Genomic DNA, 20899 nt, shown 5'->3' on the forward strand with positions numbered 1-20899 from the left:
CACCACCATACCCAGCAAACTTTTCGTATTTTTAGTAGAGACAGAGTTTCACCATGTTGGCCAGGCTGGTCTTGAACTCCTGGCTTCAAGTGATCCACCCACCTCGGCCTCCCAAAGTGCTGAGATTACAGGCGTGAGCCACCACGCCCTGTCGAGTTTTGCTTTTTGAAGGCTTTGTAACAGAGGCTTTTTTATTTTAGGTTTAGGAATCGACCACGGTGTCTCTGCTTAACACACTACAGATGGTTACTACATTTTCTTGTTAAAGTTTTACTTTAGAGAGGGGGTGGCTACCAAAAATTAACTTATTTAAGTGTCATACTATCTAGAAAATCTTACTATAAGAGTATACTTAATCTTTACCAATGTTCATGATGATTTCTTTTGGAGATCACTGTCCAAATATATGTAATCCAGTCATAATAGTGTTTCATTCTGTTTATCTCCTTCTTCCTCTCCATTCCCCACACCTCACTGTGCCCCTAGCCTCCAACTAGTAAGCTGTGGACCTGAGCAGTGGCACACTGGGGAGCCCTCCCTTTCCCACTGCAGGTAAAAATCTTACCAACCACAGAGTCCACATCAGTTACCTCCCTCTCAAGGGTGGAGACGTTGAAGAAGCTCGATAAGCTTATGGGTGCCCAGGCAAAGGGCATCCGGTATTTCCCCAAACGCTGGCAGAATGATTCAGCTTGGAGTTTTAGTTTTTCAATCTTTTCTTTACTCTGGAGGCAAATGGAAAGGAACAAGCTGAAACAAGCATCAGCACCAAGTCAACTGCCTCCGACCTGAATATGACAGCCATCTCTAAAATCCAAATCCTACTGATTAAAAAGAGTAAATACATATCTTCCCACTAAAAAATGAAAACAGTGAATAGGCAGAAAAATGACGCACTCGGGCCAGAAGTCTAGCTGATAAGGAAATAAAGATTAAAAAACGAGGAGTTTCCAAAAAGGCTACATTTAATTAGTAAAATACACTTTTAGCTAACAAAAACAAAAAGGGACTCATTACACCAGATTACCAATTCTTTTGGTGGCTGGCTATGTGACTTGGATTTGCATAAGACAATCTTGAAATCAAGTTTAGTTTATCATCTACCAAGCTCCCAAGTGAACCTGTTTCTCCAAAAGTTGCCTTGGAAAACTCCAAAAAGTTCTAAACAGTTTCCTAACAACTCCTTAGGAAGTTTACAACACTTCCACGGTGTTCTTTCTGAGTTCAGAATAAAAGATTTTTTAAAAATGCCTTGAGCTCAATATATCTTACCTGACATTTATGAGTCTGTGGAGTACAATACTAATAAGGTAAGTCTTATTCTAGAAAGGCCATTTTTTTTTTTTTTTTTTTTGATACGGAGCCTTACTCTGCCACCCAGGCTGGAGTGCAGTGGCACCATCTCGGCTCACTGCAACCTCTGCCTCCCGGGTTCAAGGGATTATCCTGCCTCAGCCTCCTGAGTAGCTGGGAATACAGACGTGTGCCACCATGCCCGGCTAGTTTTTTGTAGTTTTAATAGAGACGGGGTTTCACCATGTTAGCCAGGATGGTCTCAATCTTCTGACCTCATGATCTGTGCGCCTTGGCCTCCCAAAGTGCTAGGATTACAGGTGTGAGCCACCATGCCCAGCCAAGGCCATGTTTTAAAAATCACACTGGGAATCTTTGCAATTGCTGCTAAGAAAAGATATCCTTTTCATAGGCTCAACACCTATGCTGTGCTAATGAATATATAACGCATGGTAGTGACAGCCAATTCCCAGTTATTTGCATACCTGAAAGGGCAGTGGCCTGTGCTATGGAGGAAGGCCAGGAGAGCTCTGGCACTGTTTAGTTTTGGGGTCTCTGTGGGCCTCCCAACCAGCTGAGTCAGAGCCTCAGAATGAAGACAACAGGGGGTGGCCTTACTCCAAACAAATTATATGATCAGACCTTGATGTATGTCAACATTAGAAAATTCAAGGATTTATTTCTCTAAAAAAATCATCATCAGGCTGGGCATGGTGACTCACACCTGTAATCCCAACACTTTGGGAGGCTGAGGCAGGACAATCACTTGAGGCCAGAAGTATGAGACCAGCCTGGGCCACACAGTGAGACCCCATATCTACAAAAAATAAAAAACCAGCCAAGCTTGGTGGCATGTGCCTGTAGTACCAGTTGCTCAAGAGGCTGAAGGGGGAGGATCACTGGAGCCCAGGAGTTCAAGGTTGTAGGGAGCCGTGATTGCACTATAGCACTCCAGCCTGAGAGATAAAGGAAGACACTGCCTCAAAAAAAAAAAAAAAAAAAAAAAAAAAGTCAGTGACCAGTTTCCTTTTCCTCTTTTATTGAATTACATTGTAATAGTGTCTTATATAGGGACACATTAGGGACTAAAGCCCATTAACTATTTTGTGTAACACTTCTGAAAATATCAGCTTCTTCTAAGATGTCTCCATTTAACAATACTCAAATGACCATACCTTTCCACCATCACTTTCTTTGATAACCAGGTAGGGCTCTGCACAGTCTCCAATCTCTCCCTGCTGCAGGACTTTTTCAATCTACCAATAAAAATAATATTAAAATAAGGCACGCAAATTACATCCATATAAAGGAATCTATGCAACCATCAAAATTACATTTTATGACAATATTTGATGACATAGGAAGATATCTGTGATACATGTTTTTTGATTAAAAAGTTTATATAAAGAATAGCATACGATTTTATGTAAAAATTATAAAGGCATATTAAAAGGGTGACAGTAGATACACAGCAAATGCAGCAAGTGTTAATAGTAGTTACCTTTGTATGGTGGGATTCTGTGTGATTTTTATTTTCTTCCCAATGCTTATGTGTATTTTCTATTTTAAACAATAAACATGCATTATGTATATAATAAAAAAGGCAATAAAAGTTATTTTATAAAACAAAACCCAGGAGACATATGTAAGAAGTGGAAAGCTCATTTTCTTTATTATTGCTTACAATGTAAAAAAGAGATATGGTCTCTGTGAAAGTGGGGTTTTGGACTAAAACCTTCCACGAAATGAATGCCTGAACTGAATAAATTATCCGTAACTGTTGCCTTTGTAATTCCTATTAGGGCTAATTCTCTGGATTTAACAGACTTGGAAAGAAACTCAAAAGCATTGGGATGTACAGCTTCTCGGTTTGCTAACTGGTTGGTAATAGGAATGAATGCTGGTAATAAGAATGAATGAAGTGTCTTCTGTCTTGCTTCAGGTAAAGTGACTGGCTGGCCAGTTGTCATAAATTTGGGCACCATATTTAAAAGAAAGACAAGGAGAAATTTGAAATATCCTAACTCCCTGCTCAAAGAAAATTTAACTTAGATGTTGAAGAATAAAACCAGTGGATTTAGTCCTAACAGTTGAGATGATCCTTGAAGAAGGAATTTGGGTCAACATAGTCCAAAAGGGACACATACTTAATAGGTGCTGTGAGTTAGGCACAAAGTATTTAACAATCCCCATGATAAAGGGGTATTTATGGGGTTTCAAAGGAAGCAGCATGAGGCTACTCAATGAATATCTGCTTCAGGGAGGACTCCAAGCAGGAAGTCTCTCTTCTCATAAAAGAAGTTCAAAACCCCTTCCCATTGCCACAGCATGAAGAGAAGGCGAATCCCACTGAGAGATGCACCACACTGAAAACATAGGCACATAACACTTGAGCTAGAAACTGACCAGTATTCCCGGTAATCAGTAATCATTTACTCATTATTGAGTACCTTCTATATGGTAGCAGCTGGGGAGATAAGGTGGCGATCAACACTGCCCCTGTTCTCCTGAAGCTCATAGTCAGGAGCTTGTAGAACAAATTGGAAGGAAGCTAATTTTTCCATGAAGTGAATGGATTAAAAATGTGGTCTTTAGAATAAATTCTGAACAGAGATTAAGAACTTCTTAATTAGGACCCTGAAGCAAGGAAGGGGAAGGCCACAGCTTCATGCACTAGTAGTGTGTATCATGGAAGATACAGGAAGCAGGAGAAGTCAGATTTGACCAGACCAGCAGATACTACTGCCCTGGCTGCAGTGGGCCAGGAGAACTCCAGGTACTTCATGAGAAGGAGCTGCAGGCTGACATGAGAACCTATTGTTTGGTCCTTCATGATTTATGCAAAGGTGTGTAATGAAATGCATGACTCCTCATAACCATGGAAAGTAGGACAAAGAAGCCTATCAGATTAACCTAAAACTTTTCTTAAGGGAAGAGACTACTTTCTGCTCTATTCAGAAGGGGTAGCATTAACACTTGGCATACCTATTTTTTTTTCATATTTAATAGCCATTTATTGTTTACCTAATTATGGTATGTCAGGAACAGGGTAGGTGTTTTTACATATATTATTTCAATTTTCTTCAAAACCACTCAGGCACAGGGATCACTGTCCAACTAGACTGAGAGACCAGACTTGCTGAGTTTGCTACAGCAAATGTAGCAAAATAGGAATTTGAACCCATTTCTTCGAATGCCAAGTTGTTTTTTAACTGGATTGTAAACTCTTTGAGATGGGAAATTTACCATTTGAAAGACTTCTAAGGTGCTAGGCTCTCTGCTTTGTGTTTTCTCCAACTATGTGGCTCTCACATAAGGACAGGCACATGGCAACTTATTAAATATTTAAATTGGGCACGGCATACCTATTTTTAAACAACTTTTGAAAAGTTTCCAATTCACTCCCATTTTCACTCTTCTTTCCTTGATTGTAAAACAAACCCTTTTTAAAAAAAAATTTCACAAAATCTTGAATTAAACCTTTAAGCAGAAATAATCCATTAAAGTCATATTATACGCAACGCCTGAACGAGATGACGCTGCCTAAAATACAGCAAAGACCCTAATGTTCAGCCTGGAAATATAAATAAAAAAAGAAAGAAGCCCCTCTTATCAAATAATGTCCGCCTGAATGTGCTAAATAGTTTAACACCATTTACTATATATTTAAAGGGAAAGAAGCAACAATGATGGCATTACGATAAAGAAAAGCAAAGAGAAAGCCATCCAGGGGCTGTCTTGTTGAGTAGATTTCAGTTTCTTCAATCTATCCAAACACTTTAGTATGTTTGTTATGCCAAATGAACACATTTATACGTTTGAACATTTTGGAACATATGTAGTAAGTGATAGTAACCCATGGGTAACCACTGTTACTTGGCAGAATATGATGGATTAATCAAGAGAAAGTCATCCACTGGGAAGTAGAGTTTGAGATAAAATTTGGCTCTACAGAACTAGCGTTGGCTTCTTCCGTTTCCTAGGCTGACAGAGAATTGTGAACTTACCTACAGGGCTACCACAGTGGGCTTTAATTTTCCTGTATGTCTAAGTAATATTGCAATGAAAAAGAGACACATTAAAGTTTGACAACAATAGAACTGTCTTTTCAGCAATATAATTTTAACTATACTTTCTATAAGCTTAAATAAGTTCCCTCAAGCTACAGTAACCTCTCATAATCTTTGTTATATGGTGTTAAAGAAGCTAGAATGAAAAGACATTTGCCATCTGTTAAGTGACCTCCAAGCTACCTGAATTATTTGGAATCCATGAGATCATGGGGCAATCACTGAGACTACAGACATAAAACACTGTACTAACGAGACAATGTTCCAAACCTAGGAGGCTGGGTGTACATGAAATCAGACACCTGAATTTGTTGTTTTGTTTTTACAATGTTTTTACAGCCAGGCGCAGTGGCTCACACCTGTAATCCCAACACTTTGGGAGGCCAAATGCGGGCGAATCACCTGAGGTCAAGAGTTTGAGATCAGCCTGGCCAACATGGTGAAATCCCGTCTCTACTAAAAATACAAAAGTTAGCCTGGTATGGGGTGGTGGGCGCCTGTAATCCCAGCTACTCGGGAGGCTGAGGCAGGAGAATCGTTTGAACCCAGGAGGTGGAGGTTGCAGTGAGCCGACGTGGTGACACTGCACTCCAGCCTGGGTGACAAGAGCGAAACTCCGCTCACCAAAAAAAAAAAAAAAAAGAGTCAATAAGACCAATTATCTGGCCTAAGGTAGATAAAATACCTGATGCTTTTTAACTTCTAACCAGTCATTTTGGTGTACAAGAAAGGATCTGGTTTTCTTACAACAGCAAACAGTATAGTCTAGAATGAAAGGCTCTTCTACTTACAATTGCCCCATAGATTTCAACTCTCATTAGAGACAGTCTGTGACATGGTAAGAAGAAAAAAAAAAAAAAAAAAGGGGGAGGGTGAAACTTGAAAACCACAGCCCACACTTCAAATTGTAAGAGCCTAGACTTGGGAACACTTAACTATGCATCTCCAGCTCAACATGAACATCGTTAGGAAACTCTAGCCCAGAGATTTTGTTCCTTTCTCCACAGCAGCTTCTCTGCACCAGGTCACCGAGGGAACTCTCCTTAGTTAGGAGAAGGGTGCCCAAGATGTGCCAAGCTTTATTCTGTAGTCATGACTATCCACTGAGGTCACTTCACAGGTGAGGAAACTCAGATCTGTCTCTGAAAGACCAGGAAATTGCCAATGCCATTTAATTACTAGGTTGTAAAGCCAGGACTCAAACCTAGGTCAGTATGACTCCAAAACCTAGTCTTTCCAGTATCTGAAACAGTTGACTTGGAAGGGAAAAGGGGTAAATTGAGAAGGAAACAAAGCGAATCTCAGAGGATATGTGGACACATTCTGAGGTTTCGTGCACCCCAAACATGTGCTGGGAACAACGCAGCAATGAAAACATCAGATTGGGCAAATCAGATCGTGCTGAACTACCTTGACTACCAGGTAGATGTCTGAGGACGGGTAGGTGACGGAGAAGACTGCAGATCTCGCCTGACTTGATGCGGCCACCGAAGGTGTGTGAGCTCGCAGAAATCCTTTGAACTGGTCAGAGTTCAGGTCACAGTGAAAATTTTCTGAGATCTGTAAATGAGCAGCAAAGTGAAATACAAATTAGATCTGTTGTATTCATGGTTTAAACACGTTAAAAGGAGTAAAAACACCACAGAGAAATTTTGCCGAAGGAGTAAGTGTAATAATCATAGACGTGGTTTAGGAAAGTGGCTGCTGGATAAATCTGATGAATGTTTTGTCACAATATCTAGGCATTTTGGAGCCATTTGAGAGATGTTCCTTGAAACATTTAAATGTTTATTAACCCACCAGTTTTTCCTGAGTATCACTGATGTGCTAGTTAACTTCAACACAGAAGAGCAGGACCTCTGCCCTCAATTAGTTCACAATTAAGAATGAAGGAAGGACCAGGTGTGGTGGTTCACACCTGTAATCCCAGCACTTTGGGAAACCAAGGCGGGTGTATTGCTTGAGCTCATGAATTCAAGACTGGCCTGAACAACATGGTGAAATCCTGCCTCTATAAAAAATACAAAAAGTAGCCAGCATGGTGGCACATGCCTGTGATCCCAGCTACTTCGGAGGCTGAGGTGGGAGGGTCGCTTGAACCTGGGAGGCAGAGGTTGCAGTAAGCTGAGATGGCCCCACTGCATTCCAGCCTGGGCAACAGAGTGAGACCCTGACTCAAAAAAAGAAAAAAAAAAGTGAGAGAAAATGCAAACATATAACTAACTACAGTAAAAGCAAACTACAAGTCACCACACGCACACAAAGAAGCATTGTGGAAGTTCCAGAGAGAGACAGGACATTTGCAGTTGGGTGACAAGGACAACTTTTCAGGGAAGCAGCACTGGAGATGGATGGGCTTTAGAAGATTCTGATAGGCAGTGGTGGGGGATGACGATGCACCAAGGAGAGAGTACAGCATGGATGAATATCTCAGAGGCTTGAACGCTTGGGGGAAGCTTAGTTAACAGACAGTGGCCCAGCTTGACTCTGCATAGACTGTGGTCAGAGAGAAGGTAGAGGAACGCCATGATGAAGAAAGCCTGGCATGGAAGCTGAAGAGTTTGTTCTTAATGTTGTAGGTAGTGAATCTTAGTGAAGATTCTGAGCAAGAACATGATGTGAGCAGTGCTCCTAGCTCTCTTAATGTCATATTACTTAAAAGCCACTATATGGTTGGGTTCTCCCCTTCATCACCAAGAGAGTTTTAATGGAGAGCGGCTACCCAGGCAGAGACTACATTTACCAGTCTCCTTTGCAATGAGGGGTGATCATGTGACTGAATTCTCTTCAGTGAATTGTAAGCAGAAGCAATGTGTCAAATTTCCAGGCCTCCTCCATCCTTCTTTTCTCTTCTTCAGGGGCAGCAATGGCAGTGACAAGAGTGATTTGGGGAGGGCACATACTGAAGACGGAGGAGCCACTGCCATCCTGCATTTCTGAATGGCTGCATGGAACAGAGGGCTCCCTCCTCCTGCCCCGGAAGGTTAAAGAAACTAAGACGGCAACTTCTTGCTTATAAGCCAGTGGTTTTCAAAATGAGGTCCCCTGACCAGTAGCTTCAGCATCACCAGGGGACTGTAAGAAATGCAGATTCTCAGGTCCAACCTGGACTTACTGAATCAGAAACTCTGTGGGTGGGGCCCAGCAATCTGTTTTAACAAGTCTTCCAGAGGATTCTGATGCATGCTCAAGTTTGAGAACTACTGCTTTAAACCACTGAGTTTGGGGTTCTGCTTGTTTTAGCAGTTAACCTATCCTAACTAACACAAATCTCAGTTATTATTAGTATTTATGCAGGAGATAGCTGTTGCCTTAAATACAGAATGATTATGGGTAAAGAAGGGCAGAAGTGTCCATCCTACTCTGGATTTGCTATTGCTGTCCTCTTCCAGGAGTCACAAAATGACTAAACATTAAAGACACAGGAGAGGTCTTGGTCACTGTTTTCATTAAAAGCATACTACTGTTGGTGAGGTCTGAACTCTGTGACAAATTGAGACCTCTACCACGTAAGATGCCCTTCAGCCATGATGAGCCAATTTCACAGTGCAAAGAACTCTCAAACTGAGGAAGCTTTACATGCACATCCAAGCTCGTTAAAAATGTATTTAAATGGGTTTGTTCTATACATAACCCCATGTACTGACTATTTCATTCTTTCTCTATTCCAACCAGGCCAGCACCTCCAGTAGCCTTTCCCTCAAAAATTCTTCAAAGATCATAAATTATGTTCTCAGACCACTGCTTGAAAAATTGCAAAGGCAACAGAACTGGACCCATCAAAGATCATTTGCTTTCAAATCTGATAGCTTCTTGCGGCAAAGAAGATTTAAGAACATACACCCAAAGAATCATAAACATTTTATGTGCCTTAGGGATGGATTTTTCTTTGCTTTCTTACCTTTTTCCTTTCTTTAACATCGTAGAGGGCAATGCTGGCAAACAGAGGCTCAATTTCAATCTCAAACCTATCATAGAAAGAGAAGAAAATCTATGTGGCTTTAACTTACATAATTTTGAATTTTCTGACAAATGCTTGGCTATATAAACTGGTTAAAATGTGAGCAGTTTCCAGAACTATTTGGAAAACTCCAAGTATATGAGAATCACACTGGGATATTAATGGAAAATATGAGAGGTTTGTGAAAAATTCCTAATCATTTGAGATCATGGTGGACATTACAAAAGCATGGTGGATATTTTTGGGATGTCTCCCAAAATTGCTTCTTGGCAGCGCTGCAAGAGAGAGTGGGCTGAATGGACCCTTAGTCTGATTCATCTTCTTATCGTTGTAACTACTGTGTTTTCAGAGGGTAGACTTTCTGTCTGAGGTAATGGACTTGTTCACATTTCACATTTTATTGCTAGGATAGTATCTGTTTCACAAGTGTAAAGATATGGAACCAACCTAATTGCCCATCAACTAATGAGTGGATAAAGCAAATGTGGCATATATACACTGTGGAATACTACTCAGTCATAGAAAGGAATGAAATAATGTCTTTTGCAGGAACTTGGATGGAGCTGGAGGCCATTATTCTAAGTGAAGTAACTCAGGAAGGGAAAACCAAATGCCGTGTGTTAGTGGGAGCTAAGCTACGAGTACGCCAAGGCAAACAGAGTGGTATAATGGACCTTGGAGACTCAGAAGGTGGATAGTAGAGGGGGATGAGAGATAAAAAAACTATATACTGGGTACAATGTACACTACTTGGGTGATGGGTGCACTAAAATCTCAAACTTCACCACTATACAATTCATCCGTGTAACCAAAAATCACTTGTACCCTAAAGCCACTGAAATAAAAAGAAATTAAAGGATATTTTATTCAATTCTAAGGAATGGGGATTTCAGATAGCAGCAAAAGAAAAGTTCAATCGCTTTTCCTCAGAGTTGTAGTGGGACAGTCAGAAGAAGGCTGGGTTTCGATGGGGATGAATGTCTGGCCCTTCCTACCTCCATTACTGGGGAGTTGCTGAGTTGAGGTCAGGGAGGGGATTGAGCACAGCAGATAAACACTGAGGTGCCTGGACCCCAGGAGAACTAGAAAGAGGAGCCTCATATTGGCCCTAATTGCCAATTCCCCTTGAAATGGTGAATCCCAAAGCACAATCCTGGTGCATTATCCGCCTTTAGTATCCTGGTGGACATCACAGGGGTGCACACGGAACACTGACGAATGTCTTCCAAGTTTCTCAGCTTCACGTCCCATAGCCTTGGATGTTACCTGCAGAGAGCCCCAGTCCACCATGACCTCAGACGTCATGTCAAAAAGCCATGTTTTGTCTCCAGGTACATGTGAGAGAATGTTTTCACCAATGGACAGCTTTGTCTCAAATAAGGACTTTTTAGAATAACATTTGGACAGAGTATGAGCACAGACGAAAGGGTTATTTGCTCAAATGGCACCTTTGGAAATGAGGCAATTTGGAATCATGGCAGACTCACAGGGCACCCAGGCAGAGACCTGGACTCTGTTACTCTTCTACCACCTGCTAATTCTGCGATCCTAATCAGGTCACTTACCTTTCCAAATTCCATTTATTTTTCTGCAAAATAAGGAAAGGATGCTTGCCTTTCCATTTTCCAGGCTGCTGTGAGGATCCTGTATGATGATGTGTGTGAATGTATCTTAACAACAATGCAGAGTAACAGTGCTTTTCACAATAGCCAAAAGGTAGAAGAAACCCATGTGTCCATGAACAGATGCATATATGAGGCCAAAACAAAATGTGCTACACACATACAATGGAATATTATTTAGCCATAGAAAAGAAGGAGCTACTGATACATGCTACAATATAGATGAATGTGAGGACATTATGATAAGTAAAAGAAGCCAGTCACAAAAAAACAGTTACTTTATGATTCCCCTTATATGAGGCACCCAGAGTAGTAAAACTCGTAGAGGCGGAAAGTAGAATGGTAGTTGCCAGGGGCTGGGGAGCAGGGAAGATAAGGAGTTATTGTTTAATGGGTACAGTTTCAGTTTGGGAAGAGAAAAATTCCTGGAGATGGATGGCAGTGATGTTTGCAGAACAATGTGAATGTACTCACCACTGAACTGTACCTTAAAAATGGTTAAGATGGTAGATTTTGGCCAGGTGTGGTGGCTCACACCTGTAATCCCAGCACTTTGGGAGGCCAAGGCAGGCAGATCATGAGGTCAGGAGTTCAAGACCAGCCCGGCCAACATGGTGAAACCCCGTCTCTACTAACATACAAAAATTAGCCAAGCAAGGTGGCGTGTGCCTGTAATCCCAGCTACTCAGGAGGCTGAGGCAGGAGACTCACTTGAACCTGGGAGGCGGAGGTTGCAGTGAGCCGAGATTGTGCCATTGCACTCCAGCCTAGGCAATAGAGTGAGACTCCATCTCAAATTAAAAAAAAAAAAAAAGTTAGATTTTATGTTATGTACATTTTACCACCGAAAAGCCCAGTGTTGAGGATTTCTATGATTATTCTATTATTAGGTAATTGCACATTAATTGGGGGCCTTTTTTTTTTTTTTTTTCTGAGACAGAGTTTTGCTCTTGTCGCCCAGGGTAGAGAGCAATGGCATGATCTCGGCTCACTGCAACCTCCACCTCCCAGGTTCAAGCGATTCTCCTGCCTCAGCCTCCCCAGTAGCTGGGACTACAGGCATGCACCACCACGCCCGGCTAATTTTTGTATTTTTAGTACAGATGGGGTCTCACCATGTTGTCCAGGCTGGTCTCGAACTCCTGACCTCAGGTGACTCACCTGCCTCGGCCTCCCAAAGTACTGGGATTAAAGGTGTGAGCCACCGCACCAGGCCAATTGGGGGCTTTCCTGTGCCTAGGCTCACCAGCTGCTGCCTGGCATGGTCAACCTATAGTTAATTGTGTACTCCCTACTACACAAAGGGCCTGAATATTGCTGTGATATACTTAGGTTGGTACTGAGTGATAAGTCCTCTGTGGTTCAGAGAAAGAAAAAGAGAATTAACATTTATTAAAGACTTAAAATTGTGCTGTAATAAGTGCTTTCCACACATCAGCCTCTTTACCCAACTACAGTGTAATGCAGATATTATCTGCATTTAATACACCAGGACACGAAGGTTCCCAGGGATTAAGGAACTTGCCAAAGTCCTCAAAGTTAGGAATTGGCACAGTCAGGTTTTGTGCCCAGCCATCTCTGATCACAGAACCTGGGCTTTTTCTGTGAGTGTCTGTTCTTCAAGTGTAGTCCCCAGAAACTAGCATTTTGAAGCAAAAGAAGTTTGCCAGCATGCAGGTTTCTTGATCCCACCTGAGACCTACTCAACCAGAATCTCTTGAAGGAGACTGCTATGGGAGGTCCTCCAAAATTCGCATTTAAAATAAACTCCCTGGGTAAATTTTCTGCACATTAAAGTTTCACCATCAAGAAGACTCCTAAGAGCTGCGATTACTTTTCATAAGATGGTGTTAAATCTTAAAGTATTTCTCCACTTAAAATACAAAACAGAAGAATACTTTATTTTCATTCTTTTTTTTTTTTTTCTGTTACAAACACTTGAAGAATTGGCAGGAGCCAATTCTTTCTGTATCTTTGAGGGTTTCTATATTTCTGAAAAGCAATACAGAGACAGTTATAGATGTCCACAACTTTAAACAAATTCCTCAGCTGCTAAAACATGTAGTATTATGAATAGAATCCTACATATCAATGTAAATGGGAAAACATTTGCCATTAATATTACTCTTATATTTTTACTATTCATACTGTCACATTCTAGGCTTACCTATAAGAATTTGTTTCTTTCTTTCATCTAGTTTAGTCTAAGTAGTTATTCCTAGGGCTGTCTTTTTGGTCCATTTCTTCTCTTGCAGTTATAGGTTAGTATGGATACTATTTAAAACACACGAGCAGGCCAAGAGCACCTGGCAAATATGTCAATTTGACTTAATTTCTGCTTTGGCACTTGTGGGGACATCACTAGAAACTGTACTTGACAATTTTCATTAAGAGATATTCAAGTGATTCCTCTTTTTTTAATTTTAGAGATAGGGTCTTACTCTGTCACTCAGGCTGGAATACAGTGGCATGATCATAGCTCACTGCAGCCTTGAACTCCTGGCCTCAAGCGATCCTCCCACCTCAGCCTCCCAATGTATCTAGGACTAAAAATTAACACATCTATTAATTTTTGGTAGAGAGGGGGTCTCGCTATATTGCCCAGGCTGGTCTCAAAATCCTGGCCTCAAGCGATCATCCCACTTTGGCTTCCCAAAGTGTTGGGATTACAGGTGTGAGTCACTGCAGTTGGCCTCCATTAAAAATTTTTTTAAAATAACACATATCTCTCTTAGTGGCTGTGTTTTCCCACCTGTGAGAACAGCTGCCTGTTATTCACTGGAGAGGTCTAGAACGCTTGGTGATGAGCACCATAGAGAATTCCTGCCATCTCAAATGACATAGTCACTGCATCTAAAAGTAGCCTGATGATGCATCCTGTGGGGGCAGGTGGGTCCCTCAGACAATAGCGAAGGCTTCCTAAACAATGCAGAGGGGAACAGCCACTTCCAGTCAGTCCTCCTGCTGACCAGACAACGAGGAAGCTCCCACTTCCAGGTTGGTTTGCAAGGGCTAGAGCTTGCTTTTCTGTGCCCACTACTTGATACTCAGCTGGTTTATGGGCTGCTCATTTCTCTGTACAAAAGGCCCTGAAGCCCCTCTCGTAGAACTGGCCAGCAGGAGGAGACTATAGCATCAAGAGACCATCCATAGTTGTGCGAGCAGACTTGCTGGCTTGTATTCTGAGGCAGAAGAAGTTGGCAGAGGCTATGCGTTACAATCTTAGAAGTTTGTGGTAGGTAGGAACCTTGAGACCATAAGGTCTATCAACTTCATTTATAGGGAAGAACTCAAGATCCCAGGGAAGTTCCCAGGGTTGAAACCCAGCCTTACATCCAGAATCCAGATGCCTTCTCACTGCAAACCAGAGCTGCTGGAGGGACCCATGAAGTGACTTTGAGAGATGGATGACCTGTCTAATAGCATATAAATAAATGTTACACTTCTGTAGTTTTGCTTAGTTATATATGTACAACTTTTTAGTTTTCATCTGTGGATTCAAAGAGGAAGAACTAACTCTTGAAAATAGCAGTTTGCAGAGAGGAAGAGAGGCATGGAGGCACTCCGGAGGTACACAAGACAATCTATTGCAGTGCAAGAAGAAAATACTAGAATTGATTCAGATGTATCAAGTTCATTCTTTAAAATTTCTCAGTTATATGTTTTATAATGTAGATAATATGTTAATATGAAAGTACAAAATTAATACATGTCTATAGAGGATTTTTTTTTAACTATCAAAGTATACAATTGAAATGTTTGGATGCAACTGCTTTAAAGTAGATGTGGCAAATAATTGGCCTACAAGATGAAACCAGACTGTAGTTGTGTTTTAATTACATGGTGTTTCTAAAGGGAATGAGAAAATCTTTAGGGAGTCGGCATATTATGTAGAAAAATCTGGGTTTTTAGCTTCTCTTGAAAAAATAGAAAAGACAGTTGACAAAAATGGGCCTGTTTATTTGGATGGCAAGAGTTTGTTGCTAGTAGTGAGTGCCCTGTTAACATGGCTTACTACAGTCCCCACCACTCCCTATTGTCCCCTGGCACTAAGACTGAGTTTCAGCTGCATTTATCATTGTGTTTCAACAGTGGCATACTGGCAAATGTTTAACAAATAATCTCTGGGTGCTGAGGGTGATGCAAACACTACATTGTAAACACTTTCACCATGGCCAATTTAAGGTTACCAATGTGACTTCACTGAACACAGGGTTAGGAAGAGATGTGCACTGTCAGCTCTCATGAGTTAGTACAGTCAACTCCAGCACACCACTGATTTAAGTGTTATTTTTCTTAATGTAGGTCATTTCACTCAATTACCATACATGCCTACTTTAGTAGACATTTGTGTTTGCCTTCTCTATTATAGAATAATGACTGCCAAAAGGTTGGTAGAAAAAAAATCCAGGAAAAGACTCAAATGGTGCCCTTTCTACTACTCCACAGCTGCCCACTGTTAAAAGTATTTGGCCGGGCGCGGTGGCTCATGCCTGTAATCCCAGCACGTTGGGAGGCCGATGCGGGCAAATCACGAGGTCAGGAGATCGACACCATCCTGGCTAACACAGTGAAACCCTGTCTCTTCTCTACTAAAAATACAAAAAATTAGCCAGGCGTGGTGGCGGGCACCTGTAGTCCCAGCTACCCGGGAGGCTGAGGCAGGAGAATGGTGTGAACCTGGGAGGCGGAGCTTGCAGTGAGCCGAGATGGCGACACTGCACTCCAGCCTGGGCGACAGGGCGAGACTCTGTGTCAAAAAATAAAATAAAATAAAATAAAATAAAATAAAATAAAATAAAAGTATTTTGGGAGCTCCTTTCTGATTTAAGCTCTGACAATAAAGACAACATCTGTATGTAAAAGGCAAGATACATCTCAAAGTAGTGGTAGTGTGTTTGTTGATACTTACTTCAAGGTCAGCAACTTGACCAATATTCTGTTGCCCAGGTGTTCCTTGGGACATTCTGGTACTGGACGTATTTCCACAGCATCCTCCTGTTATTAATCACATCATAAGGAAATCATTAATGAATTCCACGAGGAGTTCCAATTAGAGTTAACCCAGGGAAGGGAAGGCTACCCTCCACGGATCAAGTTAACTTAGGTTTGCTTTTTTTTCCTAACACTCTGCCTTTTATGAGAAAGTTTGTCTTCCAACCCCCAACCGCAAAGTCAGAATTTACAGCAAACAGTTTCTCCTTTTAGAAACCCAAGCATTTAAGACAAAGAGACTGAAGCAGGAAGGAAGGAAATGTGAACATGGATATGGCTTAGTAACATCCACCAGATGGCATTGCAAAATCTTATACCTATTGTTGATGTTTTTGTGTGTTTTTTGCCCACTCTTGTTACACATTTGGAATATTTCTCCTGTCAAGGGCTTTACTAGTAAGTATGTGAGTTTCAGATTTGAAATCTGAGTCAGAATGGTTCACTTAAGGCTGTAAACCATCGATCCTATAATACAGACTCACTTTCTCAGTTCACTGTTTTCTTAAACAGATGATAGAGACTTGGGGTTGAATTGACAAGTTCTAGACAGGCTTATGCAGTTAGAGCTTGCTAAAGTGCTAGGTATATGAAATTTAGTAATGACAAATTAAGAGCTCTCTACTTGTTTATTTTACCACACAGAAACTGAAGACTTAAAGAGAAATATCAAGCCCCTATTGTAACTTTAATATCTGCATCTGAACTATCATTCTATGTTAATTATATTCATGTATGCAAAAATAAGCAATGCAAATCCTTGAAAACAGTAATTCCCACTCTTGCAGTATGCTTTCCAAACACTGATGAGTGCTCTGCCGATTGCAAGGGTCCAAAGAAAAGGGTCACATCTCACTGTCTTTTCCTGGGAGCCTTCCACTGAATACCCCACGGCAAGCCTAACATTCTTGCAAATAGCAGTAAAGTCACCTTCCTGGTAAATGTGTACTCACTTTGGTGGAATGATCAATGTGGTAAGCTCATCGTTACTCCAACTTCTCCCTGTGGTCCCCATTCCTTGTGGTTACGGTTGGCCATGTTGCTGGGTGGAATGGCTGAGTTTATTTCAGAGGAGAAATTGTTTTGATGCCTACTCCAGGGCTATCTGGACTTTTTAGTATCATTGGAACAGGCATATCTAAAGGGAAGATCTCCCTAACTGGAAAACAACCTGAAGGTAGAGATACTCATGGAATTCTAGGACTGCCTTTGGTCTAGATTCTAATTTTTGAAATCCTTTTAAAAAAGATTTTCATTTGGAAAATTTTAAACATACACAAAAGTTGAGAGAGTAATGCAATGAATCACCATTCACCCATCACCTAGCTTCGACAAGTTTAATTCATGGGCATTCTGGTTTCATCTATTTACCCACTTACTACCTTTCTAGCTCAATACTGGATTACTTAGAAGGAACTTCCCAGAGACCATATACATATATAAATATTTCAGTACATATCTTTAAAAGATAAAGACTTTTAAAAACATATAGCAATCCCATTATTATGCCTAAAAATTAAAAATAATTTCTTATTGCCACTAAATAATTTTTGTCAGTTTCAAATTTCCCTGTCTCAATTTGTTTTACTGTTATTTTGTTCAATCAAGATCCAAACAAGGTCCCCATATGACATCTGGATGATGTATTTCCTAAGTCTCTTCTAAGCTATATGAATTTCTTCAGGCTTTATAGCTAACTGAAATGGGAGCTAATTCCCAAGCAAGCAGAAAGTGGAAATGTGAAACATTAATGGCTACCTCTTATTTTCATCATCCTAAAGATATGTATAAATGAAGGGAATGAACGAGATAATGAGAGAGAAAGAGACAGTATGAGAGAGATTATATTCTTTCATTTACTGTCCCAAAGGTCTGGAGGTCAACTTCACATTTGCCTCCCTGTGATTTCCTTAGTTGAGCCAAGAAGTACTCCCCCAACATTTTTTCTGAATTGGTTTTAGTTGGGTTCTGTCACTTGTAACCAAGAGCCTCAGCAAACTTTTCTATGATTTGGAGTATTAGTGGAATCTTTCTTAGGGATTGACATAGAATGCCTTTTGTAGAATCACCACCTTTTGTAGAATCCGAATGAATTAGGGGAAGAACTTCCCTTATAGAAGCTTGGTGGTTAAGTCCAACTTTTGCTTCTCCTGTAGACTCCACCATAACTTGGATATACCAGTTTACCTCTCTTCTAACTTTCCTTACAGGGAAACCAAGTAATGATAATATTTAAAATACTGATTATGTCATCAAAAAAACCAGCATTTGTAATCATGTCAGAGTAGGTAGAACTTTCTTCCACAGAACTTTCTTTGGAGAAAGTGCAAATTATAAGTACAAATGCAATTTCTGTGACAACAGCTTCAAAATATTAAAGGGCTGGTATAGAGGTCCTCAAGCATTTTAGACATGCCAATTTACAAATAACTGGTACACTCATTACAAATCACTTCTCTTTACTCAATAAAATTAGGCCCCATTAGGCCTGCTACTAGATTATAACTTTCAGTCCCAATGGAGTGTCTGCATTGTTTCAAAGATCATAAAACAAAGTTCCTCTAAAACCAGGCTATGTTTCATTATTTTAATCAGTTCAGATGGAACATTCTCCCATCTAATACCACCAGGGAGACATTGACAAGCAAAAGTCTCACTGGACATATTCTCTGTATCCTCTAATTGTTCTCTCTCTTCTGGCATCCGCTTTGGATCCCTCTATTACATGTTGGCATCTCCATCACAGAAATGAGAAGAAGAGGGAGGAAAGCAAAGGCCAAATCAGTCTGATATAACATATCTTGACAAATCTGGTAAAAAGTCTTAATGTTGTAGATGGAAACTAAAAAGTTACATGATATTTAAAAATATCATCTTTAGATTTCAGTTATGTGTGCTAACATACCAGATAGTCATATGTATGTAGATACATAAACAAGGGAACTTGAACTTTGTAGTTAACAAGTTAGGGCCCCATTTTATAATTTAATTTATCTGTTGAATCTTGAAAAAGCTCTTCAGCCTAATGCTTGCTTTCTAACGTGAGGAATGGAGATGATGATATTGCTCACATTATTCATACTTTATTAATTTATTTTTTAATTGACAAATAGTAATTATCTACAGCTATGGGGTACAGTGTAATGGTTTCATCTATGTATACATTGTATAAAGATTAAATCAAGTAATGTTTTGATGTTTGTATACATCGCAGAAAGATTAAATCAAGCTAATTAACGTTATCTATGACCTCACCAACTTACCTTTTGTGTGTGTGTGATGAGAACATTAAAAATCTTTTTTAAAAGCAGTTTTGAAATACACATTATTATTAACTCTGGTCACTATGCAGTGCAACAGTCACTAAAACATATTCCTACGGTCTGAGACTTTGCAGCCTTTGAGAAACACCTCTCCCTCTCCCCATAGCCCCTGGTAACCACCTTTCTACTCTGTTTCTATGAGATCCACTTTTTTAGATTCTATATATAAGTGGGATAATTTATTTTTATAATTTGCCTCATTCAGAAGAGCATTTGGGGCTGCTGACAAAAACTGCAAATAAAATAAAAATAGATGAGGAAACCAAGGTGCTTAGAAAATCAGGATAAGAAAAGAAAGCTGGAGTAAATTCAGGACACCAATCAGCAAGCTGCCACGTTTGGTGAAGGTGGACAGAAATTTGCTCGAAGTAAAGAATTTAAGAGAGTTAGTTACAAAATGAGCACAATCTCTAAGTGTTCATATTATCTCAGCAGAAGCGCGCTTCTTTCTCTGAAGACTTGAAGGCTAATTGTCCTTTAGATCATCAAAGAGGAAGGTGCTAGATGGTGAGTAGGTCAATGTCAACAATAGTATTTCCATGTGGACATGATATCCTACCTCACGACTGCTGTTTCCTTTATTGTCCTCCTTGCTGACCAGTGGTGAGCTCACTGAAGGGCAGGTTAGCAAACACAATCCAGAAGGGTGGGGGTATCAGGCTCTCTGATTGCCTTGCTTAATCCAACCATCGAATTTCAAATATTTAGAGGCATGGATAGATGGAATATCTTTTATGCAACGTTTCCTCAAATCTGTTTCTTGCAACTGAACTTTTAATACAATTTGGACAGCAGAGATATAGCAGTAATCTGTTCTGCCAAGACCCAGAAGCGGAGATAACCTCACACGCAGAGGGGAAAACAGAGAGCCTTCTATACAGTACGAGGAGTTCAGACAGACACAAAGCTTCAATAATGGTCACCTCTCATTGCATCCAAAGTGCCCCAGGCAGTGACCACAGGCAAAGTCCACATTATCCTATTGTTGTCGGTCAGCTCCAATAAATGAAGAAGTACACGATCAAGATCCCAAAGTCCTACACATTGGGAGCATGGACTGTGATTATCTTAGCTTGAAATGTTTTCAAAGCAGGTCTCTCTGGTTGCTCATAGAGATCATTAAAAAGAAAGTAGCAAAGCGTTCAAGAACATCAAAGTTTAAGTAACGTATGTCTCAATGGATTAGTGGCCACATACCCTCAAATAATAGGATGGTTTGACTTGCTGGGTATGATTACTACATGTAGACTCTTGAAACGTTCAGGGATTAAATGAGATGCTCTTAGTGAACATATTTTGTAAAGTGCTATGAAAATTCCAGTTGTTATTATTATCAGAATCCCATCTGCACGATCATCACTATTGGCTCTACTACGACACACAGGGTTGCCTGAGTGAAAAGCAAGGCTCCAGAAATCATACAAGTGAGCCCTGATATCATGGGCTGTTGTACAGTAATAATGAACAACACAATTGTCCACATAACTCTCAAGAGTCTTCACTGAGATTCTCCAGTGTGGAGACAGCGGCACCCACCTCGTCCACTGACGGGTAAAGGGCAAAGAGCTCGGCCTGCCGATTGGTCCTCCGGGCCTCCTCGTTCTGCTTCTCAAAGTCCTCGGCACTCACTTGCTCCAG

General features: G+C 40.6%; 1 protein-coding gene across 1 annotated transcript in view; it reads right to left on the bottom strand.

Moving 5' to 3' along the window:
* Nucleotides 1-20899, bottom strand: part of DOCK8 (dedicator of cytokinesis 8) — a 291909-nt gene that overhangs the window by 157763 nt on the left and 113247 nt on the right. Inside the window, exons 7-11 of the mRNA XM_011970193.1 lie at nt 15859-15944; nt 9265-9331; nt 6774-6923; nt 2469-2549; nt 566-725 (exon numbers count right to left, since the gene is read on the bottom strand). Of these exons, the coding sequence (XP_011825583.1) occupies nt 566-725; nt 2469-2549; nt 6774-6923; nt 9265-9331; nt 15859-15944 (544 nt within the window). The remainder of the gene's footprint in view (nt 1-565; nt 726-2468; nt 2550-6773; nt 6924-9264; nt 9332-15858; nt 15945-20899) is intronic.

Source organism: Mandrillus leucophaeus, unplaced genomic scaffold (assembly GCF_000951045.1).
Source record: "Mandrillus leucophaeus isolate KB7577 unplaced genomic scaffold, Mleu.le_1.0 Scaffold93, whole genome shotgun sequence".
Lineage (NCBI taxonomy): Eukaryota > Metazoa > Chordata > Mammalia > Primates > Cercopithecidae > Mandrillus > Mandrillus leucophaeus.